The sequence below is a fragment of the Citrus sinensis genome, chromosome 9 (genome assembly GCF_022201045.2).
Source record: "Citrus sinensis cultivar Valencia sweet orange chromosome 9, DVS_A1.0, whole genome shotgun sequence".
Lineage (NCBI taxonomy): Eukaryota > Viridiplantae > Streptophyta > Magnoliopsida > Sapindales > Rutaceae > Citrus > Citrus sinensis.
The window spans coordinates 30,905,138-30,922,280 of NC_068564.1; the positions used below are offsets into that span (position 1 = coordinate 30,905,138).

Below are 17,143 nucleotides of genomic sequence, written 5' to 3' on the forward strand. Positions count from 1 at the left end.
TCTTCCTCTGGCCAAGCATACAAGCATACATGAGGAATGCCTGCATATAATTAATCCATGAAATCAATTAAGAAAAAAAATATCAGCTATAGGAAATTAATGTAATGTTATACACATAAGAACACCATTCGCAGTGATAAAATATTTTCACTCATAACTAGACATATCATGACTTACCATGACTTATAATTGGAAATTAAGAATCTCTCTAACTAATGACATTTCACAAGGTAAAGGTATATGCACAATTCCAATTTATTGTGAGCCTAATTAAACTAAATGTAATGTGCAGTTTCTATTGACAAGAAACAAAATGTGGAATTGAAGGTCGTGTAATTGTGTAATACAAGAAGATTGTATAATTGTATAATACATGAAGGTCGTATAAACATGCAATACATGAAGGTCGTGTAAACGTGTAATACATGAAGGTCGTGTAATCGTGCAATACATGAAGGTCGTGTAATCGTGCAATACATGAAGGTCGTGTAAAACACAATCTTGAATCTTACATAACCTTACACGACCAAATCTTGTGTTACATAACAAAATTATAATCAGCACAATCCATTAATTTTTCACAATTTGCATGCAGCAAAACAACTAGAAATTTATTTTCGAACATGTTATGAGAGACTCACAACTAATTAATCTATTTTTTCAATATAAAACCCTAACTTTTTATTTTTTTCCCTTGAATATTAACAAGAAAACTAATTACATGAAATTATTTGTCTCAACTAGTTATATTCTAACAATTTTGCAGTAAATGATCAACTCTCTCCGGCGATTATGTAGTGACGAACTATGCTTCACTTTCTCAATTGTGATCAATTGTGGCAGCTTCTCCTTCTCAGGCTTAGTTTGCTCGTGTTGAAGTTCGATTTACCATATATGGAGAATGAATGTTTGTTTCAGTAGAGGTGATGCCAGTGAGGGAATTGCAGTGTTTGTTTGTTTGAGTTTGATAATGGAGGGAATTGCAGCAGATGAGTGTTTGTTTGCTTCAGTAGAGAATTGGAGAGGTGCTGTCCGTTGAGTTGAAATGTTTTAAAATGATGATAGCTTAGTAATTTCCTATCCGTTTTTAAAGGGTATCGATGAAAATTTCGGCAAAAATAAATTTTAGGGTATTGAGATAATTTTTGAAGTACGGAGGTGTACCGGGCGCAATTGGCTCAACAGCGTGATGCCAGGACGCTTTTGGCCGACAATGAAATCAAATATTAGAATCCCTAATCGTCCAGCTACTCTTCTTTTATAATAAAGTAAATTTTATGTGGACATTTACTTGCTAAAATTACAGCTTCATTACAACTTTCCTTTTCATTTTTTATAAAATTACTAAAATGGCAAAGGCCCTATGATAATTGAAGCAGCAGCATAGCTTCAAATAGAAAAAGGAAATAACACTGAAAATTCATTTAAACTGGACAAAGAATCTGCACAAGACTTTCTTTTTTTTTTTTGTGCAGTGGTGACCCACTAAATGAACACAAGCAATATTGCACTTCATCGGGAAACATTATAAAAATTCAGAAACCCATAAATTGACTGGATCATGTCATATAACCTATGATCAGTCAGCATCCGCATCTAAAGACTGACTGTTTGTCGGTGAAAGATTAGCCGCCATTAGAATGGAGACAGCTAGCTAAAGGAAAAATAGAAAAAGAACAAAAACAGAACATTTACAAATTGTTGTGCTTTGATTCCTTTTATAATTCTTATTGTTACAATATATATGAAATAAATAATTGAGAACTCGGATTGAATAAACACTAAAGTTACAATATTCTACACTGGATTTACTAGGAATACCGCTAAACCTGCGAAGTTTCAAAATTGGTGGAGATCATGAAAAGGAAAATTCAAGATCTCTTAACAACAGCAGTAGCGAAACAAGGATGATGAGTGAACTCAAAAGTAACCTTGAGTGACGGGTCAAGGGCTCCTACCCGGGAAATGACATTAAGAGCTATGCCATTGTGCTCTGCAACCTGCTCTATTCTTCTGAGTTCAGCCAATTTTTCCGGGTCATTGGAAAAACTACTCTTGATTTCCTTTGCGATTCTCTGAGCATCCTTAAAGTAATTGTACATAACTAAGGTCTAGGCACAGAAGCAATCCCGTTAACAGTTTGTACAAGAGGATAATGGAAAAGACTGGGTATTCGATAATGTCATAGAATACTCACTGAGAGGCGAGCGTAGGAAGTTGATTCCTTGAATGAGGGGTACGAAATGTGATCAGGAATGCAAGCTTTCTGTAAAAGCTCAAAATGCTGGAGGAATCTCTGGAGGAAAAAACAAATTGGCAACAGAAGTAAATTTCTAGCCATGCATTAAACTTTCAATAGCAACAGAAGTATGAACGCAAGCAGGTTCAGGCATTGAACCTGAAAAACTGCAACTATTCAATTCCTCTCAAGTATATTAGTTTAACTGGGAGAAAAAGATCAAATTTGCATCGGCTTGATGAATAAGAAAGAAGAAATGAAAGGAAATATTTTACCTCTTGCTCAGTATTAAAAGGGTTTTGACTCTGTAACACCATGAGGTCATTCCTCAAAGCAGCAAGCATCTGGAAAGACAGAACTAATTAATAAAGTGCAGAAGCTGACATGTCGATGTGTAAACACTTTTAAGTAAGAATGCGCAAGATTTCAGTGGGTACATATAAGTAGCCAGATCATCCTGAATTAGAAATTTATTACAAATCTGCAGAATAGTGTTTAAGTTGACTGGAAAACCTAAAATCTGGTGGAGATAATGAAGTAAATGTCTACCCAGAATACAACTTAAACAATATATAAAGCAGATATATATAATGTCATAACTAATGTATAAAAAGACACTTACCATCGTAAGCCCTTCGGCAAGACACATATGACACTGAAGAAACAAGATTGCTGGATGGACTCGAGATTCCTTTGCCACCTCCTTTAAGGAATCTTTTTTCTTCTTCCCCTTCCGTTTAACTGATATCAACCGAAGCATAGTAACAAATCAACAAGTTTCAAGAACTCAGTAGTACATACAGAGAACCACCCCAGGTTCTTTAGAAGAAAATTTGTTGTTATTCAAGTATAACATTTGAGTTCAGGGCCATAGGCTCAGCACATTCTGAGAAATTTTTCAGGAATTCAATCCAGCTAAATTAAGTTGTGTGCTTGTACAACTATATTTAACAAATCTCAGAAGTAAAATCACAAATGAAAATGGAAACAAACTTACTTGGTTCATTGCTTACAGCCATCCTAAAATGAGTTTTTTCAGCAAGCTTGATCAAGACAACATACAGGTACCAATAGACCATGCAATATTCACTGGGGGAATACAGATCCAATTCAAATCCCAGCATGAGAAAACGAGAAGCTATCCAGTAAGTTTGCTCCTCCACCCAATTGAGAACATGTCTTAATATTTTGACAGACATTTTCTGCAAAATCAAAAAATTTCTTTGCAACTCAGTAAACGTAAAATCAGTCGGGCACATGACAGCTGGGCCTGTTCTCAATGAGTCCAAACATTTACAGTGAGAAACTGACAAACAGAAGTCCAAACAATATATGAAGGAAAATCAAAATACGAAAACATATAATTTATGAATACTGGCTATGATATTCCACTCTTTTCTGGCTAGTGTATTAAATTGTACATTTATCCTTGTTTTTGTTTTCTTTCTATCATAATCCTCTCAGTTATCTTGCTCCATCACTGCATACATGAAAATCAGAAACTAACAATACACTCAAAATGCTGACAGGAAAGCAAGGTACCTCATCATCCATATTGCTTGAGACTTCTCCAACCTCATTCCTAAGAGCAAGCTCTAGCTGTTAGATAACAGATACAAGACATTAGTACACAAAAAGAAGGTTGTATTTTCAGCATTACATTGATACATGCAGATTCCATGTTGAAAAGACAGGAAAATTATTTTTCACCCAGTTGAAATATATCATAAATCCACAGAAAAGGGCCAGATAAACACAAAACTCAACCAACAAAGAAAATGTAAAAACTAATTAGAAAGCAGACCTATATATAAAATATGTCAAACTGTACAAGAAAGAGAAGAAAGAGCTATGGGAACTGTTCTACTGCAAAAAAGTCTCCCCAAAATGAAATATCCTTTATCTATGAAAATTCTACTAATAAATAAAAGTGAAAAAGAACGTGAAGTGAAAACAAATAATTTCTCTGTATATTTATCAACTTACCCAAAGTCTCAATTGATAATGGGAAAAAGGTCTACATACACATTCAACTTGTTACCAATAACACATGGTATATAATTAATGGTGAATAATTTAGATCTCAAAAAAAGATTTTACTAGTAAATTATCAGCACAATAAAAAACAGGACCGGTGCAGCCTCCAACTAATTGGCATATAGTAAAACTAAAACATTCATAGAGATAACAAAAATAAACAAGCCCAAGCATACAAAAGTTGCAGAATATTTCAAATAAGTTTTGGGGAAAAAAAGAAAATGAACAAGACAATTGACGGAAATGGGAAATTCAAATTAAAGACAAACCTGTACATAAATAACACGCCAATCTTGCAAGATTTTCCCAAGCTTACGCCTCTGCCATGCAGCATTTGTGCAAAGAATTTTGAGCATATTGATCACTAGCTGCATTATATAATAACATTACATGCATTTTAGTTCAATCGCCATCAGCAAGAATCCAGATGCTAAAAATTGCTTTCCCAACTTTATTGCAAAGAGGACAGACACAAATGGCATTTTTTAACACACTAGCTTATGACCTGGTAATCTATGGTGAAACCGAAATAAATAAATAATTCCTGAGTTCATACTAGCAATTGATTTTCAAATTTGAACAAAACCCCTGAATACAATAATTGGATCATTCAAGGATATTTCATTAAAAAATAAATTTAAATTAAAATCCCAAGAGTTAAATTTTTCACCTGCCCCAATTGCATGAAACATTCAGACTTCTGAATATCATGGTTCTTCGTGAATTCAGGCAATGCCGAAGCTTTAGTGATCACAGCAAATATAGGATATCGTCCATAAAGTTTCCCATCTTGAACCAGTAAAACCTGTTCACAAGTTGCCAGGATCATGGATTCAAAAATATGATTGAATAAAAAATACCAGTAGGAATCCCATATGTAGGTACAAGACTACTAACATGATTGAGGAAAAAGAAACTCGATACAGCCAAACATTAAGCGGGTTTAAGAGACGTGTACAAAGAGAATACAAAGCTGTAGTGGGAGCTAAAGTGTCCTAGCAATGAGTTGCCAAAAATCCAAGATTCAACCGGTCCTTTGTACTAAGATGCGAAAACTATTTCACCGTGAAGTATTACTCTTTTCCAAGGTTTATCTTGTCACTCAAAAGTTTAGCACGTTAACTTGATAGAATATGAATTGCTCAATTAAATTCACTTGTAACAATTGTTATTTTTTTTTTGTTTTCAATTACGTGACCTTTTAGTATTCAAGGTGTTAGAAAATGGATCGACCAAAATACAAAAAACTTCCGAGCAAAAATGATAAATCTTCAGAATGTCAAACACAACAATTTAATTATGGGCCTGTTATCCCTTTTTCGTCTTCTTAATATCATTTTTTAAGGACACCCAATTATGTGAAATGGAAGAGACGGAGGTTAGGAGCAAAGGAAGGGGAAAGAGGGAGACCAGACATCCAAAGGAAGACTATTCTTGAGGGGGGAAAAATGTAGATAGCCCTAAAAGAGAGACAGAGACAGAGATAGTGAAATCTAACCTGTAGATGAGCTCTTGCAACCAAATCAGGTTTAGACTTTTGAAACTGAACCACAAAGCGTAGAACACCTTCTAACGAAGGGTCCAAAGAGTAGGAACATATGACATCTAGATCATGAAGAAGTTTCACAAAATATTCAACAGCCTGGCAGAATAGAAATAAATATTGTTATGTAAATGAAATAAAATTAGTAGATATATCATTAATTCTACAATACTCACCCTTTTCCAACTTAGTATTTTAATAGCACGTGGTGGAGTGGGAGCAGCTGATCTGCTGTTTAAACTAGCATCAAATCCAATTGGAGTATGACCAGAGGCAGTTGTTTTACCTTCTATACCATCTTTGCATGTTCCACAAACACCAAACCTGAGGAACTCTGCTGATTTTAGAATGGATTCAAGCTCCAATATACATGAGGCTATATGTTTTCTGGCCATCTCGAAGCCTCGTCCTTGAGGTCGTCTCATACACGCAAGGGTATGGAAAAAATGCTGAAGAAGACGAATAAATGATAACAGTGCAGGTAAAGAACAAATTCTATGGGTTATGTCGAATACAATAGGTTGTAAACAAATACAGAATGCCACAGCATGGTAGCATGTAGCTGCTAGAAGAGAAAAACTAGAAATACAACTGAAAAACGAAGTTCACAAATGGTGATAGATACAATCATTTCCGCTGATAAAGATAAGCCCAATGATTTAGGGCCAGAAATAATAGAATTATTTATTTTTCTTATTTGTCTTTAAATTTGAATACTATTGATTGATCATTTCCTATCAGCCTTAACTTTTTAACTTGATAGTGTTTCAACAATCGTTTAAAAAACATGTTATGCTTTAAAAGGCATCAAGAGACATTTTATCTATTGCAAAATACACACACACACACACACACATATATAGAAGGGAGTGAAAAAACCAAACACCTGAAAAATTATTCAACTGGAAAATAATAGAAATTGTTTAAAAACCCAGAAGAGCATTTTGAAGCACGTGGCTTCAAATAGAAAGCTCAAGCTTGAAAATTAAAGAACTGAAAGTAAATAGAAACGCAACACCAATCTTCCTGACTCACTATTTAATTTTTTTCAAAAAGTTTCAGATAAATCATTAACAACAATTTTAATATATAAATGTAGGCATTAATTGGTCTCACATATCAAAGAATGCATTTCCGTTGAAGGAGAGGGATGTATTCAAGGAAAAGGCAATAATAGTATGAAACAAATGCACAAAAACGCACAGGCTAGATTTCATTTCATCCAAATATCCTATAAAATGAGTACACACAGTGTAAGACCTTACGAAAGCGTAAGCGGCATAACAAAGCTTTGCAGAAGCCCTCTTCCAAATCAAGATTATGTTGTAATGGTTCTATATCTGCATCAAAGTAGCGAGTACATCAATAAAGGAAATCACTTTTACCTCAACTTAATTCGCAGGCATTTATAAAGGATGACAGTCACAAATATGCAACTCGTCAGAGTTCTGACTTTGGAGCTGTTCCTGATACATTATAGACTTAAAATTTAACTAGCGCAGATGCTGAATCCCTAAATGTTCAAGTTAAAATCAAAGAAATAGAGTTTATATACATTTACACTGTCAAAATAAATGTGGACACAACCTCACATTTTCTGGAACTTTGAGTTCATATTGATAACGAATTGCACCATATGACACTACTGTCAAAGCTCTCCTTATTACTCTTTTTTCTTTGGTCAAGCAATTTCCAATAAATTCAATAAGTCATTGGTAAAAGCTTGCTAAACACCATCTAGATCCACCGTGATCTTTCGGAGGCGACTTATATATCATCACAAGACTGTTAAGCAAACCAGTACAAATGGTAGCTCCTCCAAGTATGTTACATAGAAAATGGTCATAAGAAGTTAAAAATTCAAAACCTACTTGAGCTCAAGCATGGAAAGGAAAATAATAATAATAAATAGTCTACTTTCAAATTAACATCAGGTCTGGATTCCAGCTTAAAGTCTAATTCAATGAGGTTGCTGGATTTTAAGATTGTGACTCAGCATGTGGAACCATTTCATGAAGCTGCACCAAACTGTCAGTGATTGCATCATCAGCAATTGAAAAGAGTTTTTGGCTTCTCAAATATGAGGACCATGCAGTTATACTAATTTGATCTCACAAGTTTTGATCATGGATTTGATTGAATAAACAGTATGAATCTACATCCACAGCTGTGATCCACTTTTCCCCAGAAAAAATAAATAAATAAATAAAAAGAGTCAAGCTGGTCCTACGCAGACACATGGTAACACATTTGTTGTATGTGAAAAAATGTACATGAAAAAATCCAGAGAACATCAGCTCGAAAGAAAGGGACCAGGCTCGTTAATGAGTCACCACCTCAATCATTATCACAAACTAATTTTGCGTTGTTGTTCACCATTAAAAAATAGTCTAAATCCTATTTTCATCTTGATATCTGGTGCTTCAGTAATTAGAGAACAGAAAAAGAAGATGAATATATTTGAGAAAGTGATTGGATAACTACCCTCTAATACTCTTTTTTTAGATGACGGGGCTTTACAAGCCCGCAATTGGCGACAAATGGTTTCTTCAACAGCATTTAAAAATGATAAGCACTTTTCATCTCCGTCCCCATCCAAAGGAAGACCATATGTCATGGAGAATAGATCCTCCTCCTGACAAAGAAACATAAAAGATAAAAATTTATAGAAAATACTTTCACCAAAATATTAATTCTGAGCAAAAGGAAAAAAGGGTAAATATGTGCTAATCCTTTTTCCATCAAGATATAATATAATAATTGGAAATAACATTGCTTTATTTTTGAGAAGCTAAGTGTACAATGTCATACATAGCCAAATAGTTTGCTTAATCCTGATTTAAAACAACTTGGAGCATTAAGCATCACAGTAATAGTTAACTAAAAGCAACAAAAACAAGGGGAAAATGATTAATTGACAGGTATGTAGCAATAATTGATTCAGAGTAGAAAAGAGATGTTGGAGTACTTTACTTCGTGTGTACGAGCATCTGAGACAACTGACACAACTGCCTTGCAGGTTGCACGTATGACTCTGCAATAAGAATGCAATATAGCATGTGAAGACGTCCTATCAAGCCTCAGAAGATAGATGCACGAAAAAACAGTTTGTGCCAGTGAATGACCGCTGTGCCATGTCGCCTGCCATGGTAGATTACAGTTTATTGATTACAAAAGTAAAGGCACAATCCATACAGTTGGAAAGAGAAGTAGGCCAATGACAGGACGCACCATAATTACAATGCTACATAAGCATATACACAAGGAAGAAACTCCCAATTTAAATGGTTTAGCAATTAGGTCGAGGGTAAGAAAAATACAAGTGGTAATGTGAAAAGCAAACTTAATCAATCTGGGTTTGCATACGACTTTCTGCTCAAATGTGCAAACCAAACACAATACTTGACCAAATGTGCATTGCAAGTGAACCAGGATAACCAAACAGCTAGTTTGTTTTGAGAGATTGAGGGAGAGAGCATATTTGCAGATGGCAATCATGAGCTGATTTCCCATATGTTTACAAGCACAAGCTCCTTCTCTCACTATTCTGGATGTATTCATTTTCTTTCTCAATAAATATAAGGGAGGAGAAAAAAAGTGTCCACATATTTATTTGTTGTGACATCAAAAAGAAAACTGCCAAGGCATATTTAACATAGTTCCGAAGCATTCAAGAGTCGTCTACATCTATTTTGAAATCGCATAGGGTTAAAGATAGTGGAAGATAATCCCGACATTACCTCACATGCAAGAAGATGGTCCATAATGTCAATAATGCTTTGAACATCAATGGTTTTATCATGGCTAAGAGGAACTGGAGCAGCTCCATCTTCAATGGCCTCATCAAGAGAACAGTATTTAGAGACAATACCAGAATCCATTTTTGGGTCCATTATCTGATATAAATAACAAAAATTGAAGTTGTAAGTGTAATCAAAGGATCAGGATTTCATAAAGCATAACAGATATGTCATATGAAAGAATGAATAAGGTCATGTTCTTTTAGGGAAAATTATTGGCTTAAAATTTGGACACAAATCTCAACCATTCATGTCATTTAATCAAATAGAAAAGATTGTTACTGGTCTGAAAAGAATGAAAGATAACCTTTTGAATTAGATCAACACCATTAGATAAAAGGGATGAATGGTTAGGAACGTGTGTCAAAAATTCAAGTCAAACTTTAAGTTAAAGATCCCAATCACAAACTATTATCATGCACAATACTAAATATCATGCTTCAGGATCCTAACCGATAGTGAGCTTATACATAACTCATGTAGGGAAACATGTCGATACAAGCGATAAAAGAAGAAGTGAACTACATCCTAATGAAAGTCACTTGATTGATTCATTCTACATCACATAGAATGAACATAGCAGAGAGCATATATTCAACCATTGCACTCACTAAGCACGAACAATATGAGAAGAAATCAACAAAGAAAGCATTCATATAAAATATAATATCAAAGATAAGCAATAATATAATATAAAATAGCAATACCTCTAAAGCAGACATGGCCGCAAAAAGATTGAAATTTTCTCCATGAATCATTTCACCATCTCCAAGTTCTGTGACTCGAAAATTACAGAGAATAAGAGGAAGTAATCATTAAGCAACTATAACTAGCCACATTACTCATCAAGTTTACTAGCAGCAAACACGTAAGCAAATCTAATTAAAGGAGGAAAAAAATACAACAAAAGAAAAATATCCATGCGTCAAAATCTAGCATAATAACTGCGTCGTCCTAATTTAAAGAAATATTTTTAAAAAAATCCTCGCGAGCAGAACAGAAGTTGAGATTTGGGTATTACTAAGCGAATATTTAAATGAAAAAGAATTGAAACCTTTACAGGCGGCGTCAAGAAGAGGAGAGATGTCGGCCCAGACAGTGTTGTCGCCGGAAGGAATGGAGCTTCGTTCAGGTGCTTGATGGCTCATCGTAGCCTCCTCTGCATCCCTCTCGGCCATCGTCGCCTAAGCGTTAGGCAGCGGTTAAAGATTCTTTACGGAGCTTCGTGCTCTCCGTCTTTTGTCTTTGCCTTGGTTTAACGAGGAAAATACATACTGTACCCGCAAGTGGAAGTTCGAACGGGAAGGTTTTAGGGCACCTGTCGGGTCGGATCTCCAGTGAGTTCACCCGGGCAAAAGTGCAGCTGACAATTTTGAAGTGGGCGGATACTTCTAGAAGTCTGAAAAGACAAAAACACCCTCAAAACTTTCATTCGTCCTGTTGTAACCAGTAAACATGGATCCTCAAAACTTTGCTAATATTATAGAAACGGGAACAAATAATAAAATCATAACAAAATAAAAAAGGATATTAAAAATATCTCTCTTTTACAATGTGTTTTTTTTTTTAATAATTAATACTATGATGGAATCAATGAGAAAATATACACAACAAATTCATGATATATATATATATATATATATAATTTGTATTTGAGTTGAAATACAAATTATACATATCATCACTATAAATCTAATATCATTATTTTTTTAGTTTTATTAATTTGAGGTATCATTTCCTTTTTATTTGAAGTATTAAATACTCTCATTCTCATATTGATGGTGCGAGAGAAATGAGTTGTCATTAGACTATAACTGAAAAAAAAAATAGAAAAAAAAAAAAAAACTTAAGCAACTGCCAATGCAATGCAATCACTAAGATATAAATTGATCATCGGATTAATAGGCGCCGTAGCCTAGCTATAAATAAATTACCCTTTTTATTTAAACTCCTCATCCTACCCAATTTTGATTTTTACTACTCACGGATTTCCACGATATTATTGTATATTAGATCATCTCTCTGCCTGTCTCTTCATGACATTTTGCTTCATTAGTGTTACATCACTGCACTTATCACTATCAAAGAAAACTGCTTTCGCGGGTACTTGTTAATGTTTAACTTTTTGAAAGGTTTTAGTTGTTAGATTGATTTTCTGTCATTGTTTGTTAAAATATTACTACAACTAATTGTATTTAATGTTTCATTAGGGATATTAATATATTTTATATTTATGGAGGAGGAGGAGGAGGAGGAGGAGGAGACGAGAATTGATGATTATTAGGTTCCTCTGCTCGAGGACCATATATATATGGGTTCCTGTAACAAACTAGAAATTAAGTATGAAGATTTTCAAGTCCCCCATGTTAAGATCTTTACCCTCGGGACCATATATACCATGGTTGAGCTCAGGTTTGAGACTCCTAATCTGAGTGTATTCGGATATACTGGCAACGTATTTTCCTGGTCTTCATGTGGTGCACTTTCTCTGTCGGAAGCCAATCTCCATTTCTGCTCCGCCCCAAAAATATGATTCTCAATGGTATGTAGTCAAATACATTGAACTACTCGCAAGGTTCCATCAGGTTTCCAAATTGTTGAAATTGCGCAGCTAGCCTTGACTGTGAGATATGTATGTTCTATTCTTGCAAGCATCAGTTTTATCTTTGATTGGCTCCCTCATATGACCCAATTTTCCTTTTTTTTTTTCGCTGTGCACTGTGCATGTTCCTGCAGATTTGAGACAAAGCCTACATCCTCCACTGTCCGGTGCCAAGCATTTGGATTTTACAATGAGATTATTAACAAACAGGGATTTTTGGCTCTGGATTTCACCTCATGCTGGGACTGTGTTCAGAATATCGAAACAGAAAGAAATTTACTTCCCAAGGTTATGTTCTTTTTTCTCTTTTAAGTTATGAAAATTATATACTTATACCCCTTAATGTATGCTACTGAGTGGACTTAACTATATGTGCTTAATTGTGCGAGCTTAATTTGGTCCATGCCATGGTATAGGTAAAAAAACTCACAATCCTCTTGCAAATCTCTTGGACCTCTGCACTTTTGAAATGTTTGTCATCTCTATAGGTCATGATATAGATGTGGATTACACTTGCAGAGGAAAAAGTTTGATAACAAAAGATGTTATCAATTAAAATGTTACATAAGTTCTCTTAAAACAAAATAAAAAACTCAATTAAAATGTTACATAATTTCTATCTCCACAATTTTAAATTCTTATAAACATAAATTATGAAATAGAGTGGGTGTAAAAAAATTATTAAACGACTAATTTATTTAAATATTTTGTTAAATTTTTATTCAAAATAAAAAAATTAATTTATCATTTAAGTAATTTCATTTAAAAAATAATTCTACAAAATATTTAAAGGGAGTGTCAAATGACATACTCTTTGATGTTCTGTCAGTGGCTCGTGATCTTGAATTTCTTTGTCCTGCGAAAAAGGCTAGTATAGGCCGATTGATGGGAGCCTGACCCGTATTTAGTTGGCAAAGCCTTCCATTGGGCAAGTTCAAGTTGATTTCAGGCACGGGGGTATCTTTTTGAGGCTGAAAAACTCTTAGCTAGATTCTTGTTTCTTCTATGTTTTGTTTTCAATTGTTCGCTTTAGATGTTCGCTATTTTTTGAATTGTTACAATTTATGAATATATCATAAGTTGGGATTTATTGAAAATCTAGATACATAACTTATGGTATAGTCCGGAGGTAGATCAAACATATCATAAAAATCAACTCCCACTAACATATATTGAAAAATATCTAGTTATCAAGCTTTAATTAAGAGTCAATTTAATTAGCTTTGTAATCCAATGGGTTAGTGCTCTCAATTGTTAAGGGCACCAATTCAAAGGTGAGTTTCTTCTATTGAGATATAAAACAGTGTGTGATAGCACAGTGCTTTCTATACTTAATCGATGTCAGTAGTCTCACTTCCAAAATGGGATTCCATCGAACTTGTAAGATCATTTGGATGAAGAGGGGGCTCCCGCTTGTGTATTGAAAGTAAAATGTTCTCTCGTCCTCATTTCAAATTTTCACTTTCGTTAGTGCCTGCCACAGAGCTTCATAATTAATTAATAGAAAATATTATTCGTCTAGAACGTTGAGAGAAGGCTGAGAGAAACGGCAACTTGTGTTGTCGTTTCCCCCCTCTCCTTCTCTTAGTGTTCTAACATTTTTATTGTTAAAAAAATAAAAATAAAAAAAGGTAAAAATGACAAAGCAAGCAAATTTGTCACATGCAGCACTCTCTTTCTTGGCATTGTAATAATTTTATATTGTTATTTTTTATAAAACCTCCTCCAGGGTTGAGGTTTATCCAAGGAAATTCATTGTCACCAAATACAACACTAAGTTGCAAAGAACGAAGTCTGCAAAACAACAAAAGCTCACTTTGGTGTTAGGTCCTGCAATTTGATGGACAAAAATCAACAGGTGTTAAAAGAATGTCATCAAATCAAAGAAACCAATAAATGGATGTACTTTGCTTTATTAAAAAAAAAAATTAAGCTTGCTTTATTAACAAAACACTCCATTTTAAAGCTCACTTTATTAACAAGAGAGAGTGCATCACTCTCTCTTGGCATTGTAATAATTTTATATTGATATTTTTTAGGACAATCTAGAGTGAGGACAATCTACAGAGAGAGAGAGAGAGGGAAAATAAGGATGATTTGACTTTTTTTAATTTTTTTAACAATAAAAAATGTTTAGAACGTTGAGAGAGAGTGAGAGGCAAAACAACAACACAAGTTGCCATTTCTCTTATCCTTCTCTCAGCGTTCTAGGTATTTAGCACAACTGTTAATTAAATAGCACAATAAATTATTAAGCAATTAAGATAGTGAATTTTCTCTACAAAGGTTTTTATGGTATATTCACACCTTGATTCCCTATGAATTGGCACAGAGAGGATTGCATTATAGGATCCCCGAGTTCTTATTTTCATTAAGGAATTTAGAATATACAACTGGGCATTTGACTATGGTGTATCACCAATTGTTTTCATTATCTATTAAAAGGAATATCAATTTCCACGTGAAAAAGATAAATCTTTTACATGTAATTTTAAAAGATCCTATACATATGGTGCATCAAATTGCTTAAAAGAACAGATATTATTGATATTTAAGAACCCAGACGGGAGAGCTCGAAGACTCATGAGTGCTGGCTCACAAACTTTCTTGAGCACAGTGTCGATTAACAATAGTGAATTTGTTACACTAAACAAAAACTCTATATACGCAATGAAGGCAAAAAAAATTAAATGGGCATCCTAACATTAAGTCTCTTAAGCCACACCGAATGTATCACCATATGAAGTGCATCAAATGGCTTAGCTGGTCGGTTCAGTACAAAATGCCTTTGCACTTGCACCACATTCTTCTGCAATTCCAAGTACTTATCATCGGAAACTCCTTTCAATATAGTCTTTATTTCCAGAATCTTGTCCACCGGAATTTGTATGGAAAATTGGCTCCAATCAAGAACGTCACTGAATGGCAGTGCATAGTGATCCGAAATAATCACCGGGACACAGCCTACATAAATTGCCTCGACGAGTCTAGGGCTAGCCACTTCGAACCCGCTAGGGCACAAGCAAAACTTGCTCCGCCTCATCGTTTTCATGTAATCTTGGCCTTTGGGAAGATATTCATGTACTTGAATTTCATCGTCCTTATCCTTCCAATGCTGGAACAAAAGTTTACGTACGTCTCCATGGGCGCCCCCGGCAAAAAATGCAAAAACCGAAGCACCCTGCGCGGTACGCTTGCGGATTCTTGTCGGGGTTAGATATCCGGGAGGTAAGTTGAATTCTGGCAGCGGGACATCCCTTATGGGGTTGAAACCTTCAGAGGTGTTGGCATTGCACAGTACTCTTATGAAATTCTTGTAAATCTCAGGGTTGTCATGTGATATTTGGGGCGCCTGAAATGAGAAACCCTACTCTTGGTAATTTTTTTATTACATACACACGTGGCATGATTTCATATCCTTTGTTAAAAATCAGCCAACGTGAGGTGCTTTGTGAAATGCTTTCTTTATCAGTGTACGTGCATGTGTATGTTTCTATTTTTTCTCTGTTTGGAAAATCTTTTACTTCTAAATGATAAAAAGAAAAGGAAGAGGAAGGATCTAAGTACCCAATCATGGCAAGAGACCATAAAATGGTCAGCTCCTGCGCTTCTATTCCAATATGGGTATCTATCCGCAACGACCCGGAGATAATCATTGAAAATACGAACCAAGCGATCGCGATGATAGTCGGTGATAGGGCGGTAGACATACTCCACAATGTATGTGACACTAATAGGTACGAAGAATGCGTGTGCCTCATCAGGATGACGGGCCATGAATGGGCTCAATCCGCTCTCCATCTCATCTATGAAGTGGCCTTCAATGGCGTAGATGTGTTTCGTGGGACCAACGTGTGCAATGGGCAGCTCCCCTTCTGTGTAGGCCCATATCTTGAATCTCTTCAACATCTCTACGTGACTCCTATAAAATGGAGGGGGTAAAAAGCCATTATTAAAATTTTAAGGGAAGTGACTTAGGTGGAATTTTTTGTGAATCTTGATTCAAGTAAGTATCCACCATAACTTCAAAATCATAAGTTTATGGTACGTCAGAATTAATATAATTAGTTATTGCATATGTGATATATGTAGTCCAACTTCATATAACTATCACTTATATATTAATTTTTTAAAACAATTGAACATATAATATTATTTATTTGTTGTATGACTAAATAGTATTTTGACTATATCTATAATATCTCCTTAATAAGGTGAATGTTCTAAGTGCCCCGTGTTCACAAATTACACTAATTATGGAAAAAATATCACCTTTCTTTAAAGAAAGGCTTATAGGGAAAATGTTTGAATTGTAATCCAGTAACCGTCTTTTGAAATTTTAATATGGGCAAAGTTATGGTACCACAGTTGTATGGTACCACAGCTGGATCCAACCATTGGATCTAGCCCACAGTTGTCACCAGAACTAAATCCAATGGCTGGATCCAGCTGTGGTACCATACAACTGTGGCATCATAGCTAGACCCTTTTAATATACACTTTTGAACTTTGAGAATTAACATTTTCAAGGGAGGATATAGTTCAAAGTATGTTAACGGTTGCCGTAAGGGCATAGCTAAAGAATAAAAAATGAAAAAGAGAATCAATATAACCTTTCGTCCAATTAATCTTTACATTTTAGGAAATTAACTAAAATGTTTTTATCGTTACTTCTATAGATGTTGAATTTAATTTTTCAAGTGCAAATAGTAGTTTTGTCCAATACAATTTAAAATTCTACTTAAAAGAAAAAAACATGTAACAGTTACAAAAATAAAGAATAATGAGATGATTGAATAAATGTATAACAGCGATTTTTTGAGTAATTATTAAAAATATATGGACTAAACTAAACAAATCCTGATTATTAATTAAGTGATGAGTAAAAATTCAACTCAGTCTTGAATCCTAATTCATGATAT

The 17,143-nt window shown here is 34.6% G+C and overlaps 2 protein-coding genes across 5 annotated transcripts; both read right to left on the reverse strand.

Moving 5' to 3' along the window:
* Window positions 1-1,690: 1,690 nt before the first annotated feature.
* LOC102618699 (uncharacterized) lies at window positions 1,691-10,987 on the reverse strand. 4 transcript variants are annotated; one of them, XM_025097635.2, is made up of 16 exons: window positions 10,674-10,986; window positions 10,327-10,394; window positions 9,560-9,715; window positions 8,788-8,853; window positions 8,304-8,454; window positions 7,080-7,159; window positions 5,996-6,268; window positions 5,775-5,918; window positions 4,947-5,081; window positions 4,546-4,644; window positions 3,782-3,838; window positions 3,237-3,441; window positions 2,862-2,980; window positions 2,515-2,583; window positions 2,198-2,296; window positions 1,691-2,111 (listed from the first exon to the last, which is right to left on the reverse strand). In XM_025097635.2, the coding sequence occupies exons 1-16, from the start codon at window positions 10,795-10,797 to the stop codon at window positions 1,872-1,874; spliced, it is 2,085 nt and encodes a 694-aa protein (XP_024953403.1). In that variant the 5' UTR covers window positions 10,798-10,986; the 3' UTR covers window positions 1,691-1,871. The 4 variants fall into 4 exon arrangements, with proteins under 4 accessions (XP_024953403.1, XP_006474410.1, XP_024953404.2 ...); XM_006474347.3 differs by having other exon boundaries at window positions 8,793-8,960; window positions 10,674-10,985; XM_052433868.1 differs by lacking the exon at window positions 1,691-2,111 and having other exon boundaries at window positions 2,279-2,398; window positions 8,793-8,960; window positions 10,674-10,987.
* A 3,920-nt stretch (window positions 10,988-14,907) lies between these two features.
* LOC102619094 (probable glycosyltransferase At5g20260) lies at window positions 14,908-16,144 on the reverse strand. Its single transcript, XM_025097169.2, has 2 exons — window positions 15,789-16,144; window positions 14,908-15,573 (listed from the first exon to the last, which is right to left on the reverse strand). Exons 1-2 carry the CDS (start codon window positions 16,128-16,130, stop codon window positions 14,908-14,910), a joined length of 1,008 nt encoding a protein of 335 aa, XP_024952937.1. The 5' UTR covers window positions 16,131-16,144.
* Window positions 16,145-17,143: the final 999 nt, after the last annotated feature.